This window comes from Humulus lupulus, chromosome 7 (genome assembly GCF_963169125.1).
Source record: "Humulus lupulus chromosome 7, drHumLupu1.1, whole genome shotgun sequence".
NCBI classification, from domain to species: Eukaryota; Viridiplantae; Streptophyta; class Magnoliopsida; order Rosales; family Cannabaceae; genus Humulus; species Humulus lupulus.
Genome location: NC_084799.1, coordinates 110564426 through 110568197, shown reverse-complemented (window position 1 = coordinate 110568197; position 3772 = coordinate 110564426). Strand labels below are relative to the sequence as shown.

General features: G+C 30.5%; 1 protein-coding gene across 1 annotated transcript; it reads right to left on the bottom strand.

The window, feature by feature from the left end:
- Positions 1 to 1495: 1495 nt before the first annotated feature.
- On the bottom strand, positions 1496 to 2193 carry LOC133788534 (protein transport protein Sec61 subunit beta). The gene has a single exon (XM_062226050.1). It carries the CDS (start codon positions 2006 to 2008, stop codon positions 1694 to 1696), a length of 315 nt encoding a protein of 104 aa, XP_062082034.1. The 5' UTR covers positions 2009 to 2193; the 3' UTR covers positions 1496 to 1693.
- Between the last annotated feature and the right edge of the window lie 1579 nt (positions 2194 to 3772).

Below are 3772 nucleotides of genomic sequence, written 5' to 3'. Positions count from 1 at the left end.
TAAATTATAACTTTTGTATCATTAAAATAATTATGAACAACGAAGACGAGAAGTTCATAAGATGAAAATAATCAAAATGTCTACAAAACAAAAAACAAGACATTCTCTCCCGCATAGGATTACGCACAACCCTAGCCGCCACATAGTTTTTCTCTCGATTGGGGCTTCGCTGGACTGCCTCCGAGCTCCAGCAAGGTTTCAACCGAGAGGCTTTGTTGATTTGCCGGTCGACGCCCTATCTGCTTCCCGGCGTCAGGTCGCCTCATCTCTCGGTGGCGTCTGCAACCCAGGATGGCTGGTGGTCTTAGACTAGTGCTTCCTGCAGCGGATAATGGTGCTCCGGCAATGGGTTCCCTCATAACTGGCGTGGATCTCTGGTTGGGGCTCTGTGTCTCTGGTGGGGTCTGTGATTCAGGCAGTGGACGTGGAGGATTGGGGTGGATCAGATACTTCTTGGCAGTCGTATGGGGCTAGGGGTTTATCTGATTTTATGTTCCCAATAATGGTGATATTCACCCTCTGTCATTCCATTTGTCTACTGCTCAGACTAGTTGTATTTTTGGTGGAGATTATCCCGGTTGGTGTGTTCATCTTGGGTTGTTCGTGACCAATCTTTATGATCAGGTTGTGGATGATATCTTGGTGGACTCAACCTCTATTGACCCTTTGTTTCATGGTATCCTGCCCAACGTGGTCTGATTTCTTGAACTTAGTTGGTTGATGTTTTATTTTCCTTATTTCTTATTTGAATAATGGGATTATTATTTCCCAATTATTATTGGAAGATCATTGGGATTAATCTGTCAATTGCTCGTTCACTTTGCACTTGTTGGATGGTTAATTTTGCTCAATTTTGATCTATGACCATTATGCTATTGTAATGAACTTTGTGGAAAAAAAAACTGTCTATAAAAACTAAAATAGAATAACTACATAAATACTATCATTCAGAGAGCTGATAGTTTGATAATTTGTTATATAGTCTGAAATTTGTTGAGCGACTAAATCCTCAACCAATTAACTGCCTTTTTCACTGCCCTTAGTCAATCCTCGAATCTTCATTAACAAATCCTTGCTAAATAGAAATTACAAAAAGAATTTCTCTTCGGAGAAGTTTACATTGGAAAAAAAAATCAAATGGAGATATCTTAAATTTTTAACGTACAATTCCTTCAATTTTTTTTATTAAAAAATAAATGACTACAAAAAAATTTCCCAATAAATCCAAATAAATCTGAATTCAAACCAAAACGGAAATTAAGTTAGAAATAATGGAGTTTGGTGACATATAATCAGAACAATAGTTCATGCAGTGCAAAGTAAAGAAGAATAACTACACAATGGAAAGGACACTTTTCCAAACAACTCGTCAAAACAGAGGAAATATAGCTAGCAACTTAGAAAATTGATCGTTGAATTTTCAAAATCAAAACTCTAAATTTAGTTGAAGATCACTATTTGGAAGAAAAAAAATGAAAGTGTGAAATCAGTAAAATCGTATAAGAAAACTCATTCATTAGCTTCAGATCAAAACATCCCAATATCTAAAAAAACAAAAAAACAAAAACAAAAACAAAAATTGAAACCCTAAGATCACTTTCCAAACCACCGAAATTTACAGAGCAAAGAAGACTAAATCACCTTATTACCATTCGACAGATCAGAGACGAGATGATCCGATCTCATCATCGAATCAGGACCGGTACAGCTTGCCGAAGACGTGAAGAGCCGTGACAAAGCCGATGAAGCAAAGGCTGATGACGAGGACGACAGTCGGGCCGATCTTGTATCCAGGAGCGTCGTCGGTGTAGAACCTCAGCAAGTTGCTAGCCCCACCAGCTCCGCCGCCGCTGCCGACACCGGTTGAGCTTGCTCCACTTCCGCCGGCTCCTCCAAGTCGGCGGCGGCGAATTCCAGCGGTGGAAGCAGCGGAGCCGCGGGGAGCCACGAGGCCAGGGCGTGAGGTGGAGGAGGAGGATGATTGTGACTGAGAGGAGCCTCTCACCATCGTTGCAGAGCGAAGAACAAGAAGAGAGAGCGTGTCTACGAAAGGAGGAGACAGGCAAAATTTGGTTTGGTGAGTGAGTTACCAAAACTAATAATTTTAGGAAAAAAAATCACCAATGCCCAAATTTCTTGTATCCTACAATTTTTTCTTTTGGACATGAGCGAACAGAAAATTGGAGACAAGTAATTTTTTTTTTATAATAATAAATTAAACTGAGATATAAATAAAAGAAACACTGAAAAATATAGAATAAATAAAAAGAATAATTACGGCCAAAATCCAAAGTAGTTTGTAAAACTTAGCTATAAGTAAGATATTTAAGATATTTAGTAGCAAAACTCAATACCTTTAAGAATTTGTTCCATTTATGCGGACTCTAGTGTTAAGTTTGACTAATAAGAGCACTTTCAATAGGTATTTTATTTTATTTTTTAAAAATATATTTTCAAAACACACATTTTTTTATTTTATATTTAAGTTTTACATTATATTATATACCAGTTTGTCTATATATTTTTCTACATCATTTAAATATTATATATTTAAACATATTTTATTAATTAAAGTAAAATAAAATAATTAAAAAAGAAAAAATAAATAATAAATATATATACTAAATGAGAGAGAAAACTTATAAAGAAAAATAATAATATTAAAATATTATATAAAAGATATATAAATGTTATGTAAATGTAGATATAGATTAATTGAGGTTTATGCATTGCTATTATAAATATATGTATAAAGGAGCTGATAAAAGATGTTTTTGTGAGTTTGAGCTAAATATTTTTTTTATATTACATTATACCATACATCAATTTCTTTATTTTTTATCTACATCATTTAAATATTATATTTTTTGAAAATATTTTATTCATTTTAATAAATAAAATAATTAAATATAATAGTATCACACTCATATATATACAAAAGTTTATAAAAAATAATAAAATATTTATAGCGATGAATAATGTTTCACTACATACAGAAAATACTATTCATTTAGGTAAAAAAATATAACTTTACATCACTCATTGGAAGACTATTTAATAATTTTTTCTCCATATTATAAAAAATTAAACATTTTATCTCCTCTATTGAGAGTGCTCTAAGAGACATCTCACAACATCATATTAGTCCAAAAATAATTTAATTTAATAATTCTTATAAAAATATATTTAAAAATACTAAAAAATAAAAGAAACCAACTAAAAAATTATTAAACATTAAACAAAAACCAGATTTTTTTAATGTGAGATTTGGAATTTTGGGAATAAAACTCTATATATAATTTTTAAAATAACAAAAATCAATTAAAATATTTATAAATAATCTTAAAAATAGAATTAAACTTAATATGATTTCAAAAACAATAAAAAAAATAAAATTAAATATATATATATATATGTATGTATAAATCTCTTAGCAAGGTTGATGATTATTTTTAATTACTTTTAAATTAATCTAAGTTTTATTCTATTTTTAAAATTATTTATAAAAATTTGGTTTAATTTTTATTTCCAAAATTTCAAATCCCACATTAAAAAAAATCTGATTTTTTTATTTAATTTAAAAAAATTAATTCATTTTTAAATTTAATTTTTTTAAATATATTTTCATTTATTTTTATAATAATAATTATTAAATTAAACTATTTTTCGGCCAATATGATGTTGTCACGTGTCTCTTATTATAATTTTAGTCAAATTTAAAGCTTGACTTAACAGTAAAAAATGAGGCTGCAACAAATTCTTACCAGTAAGA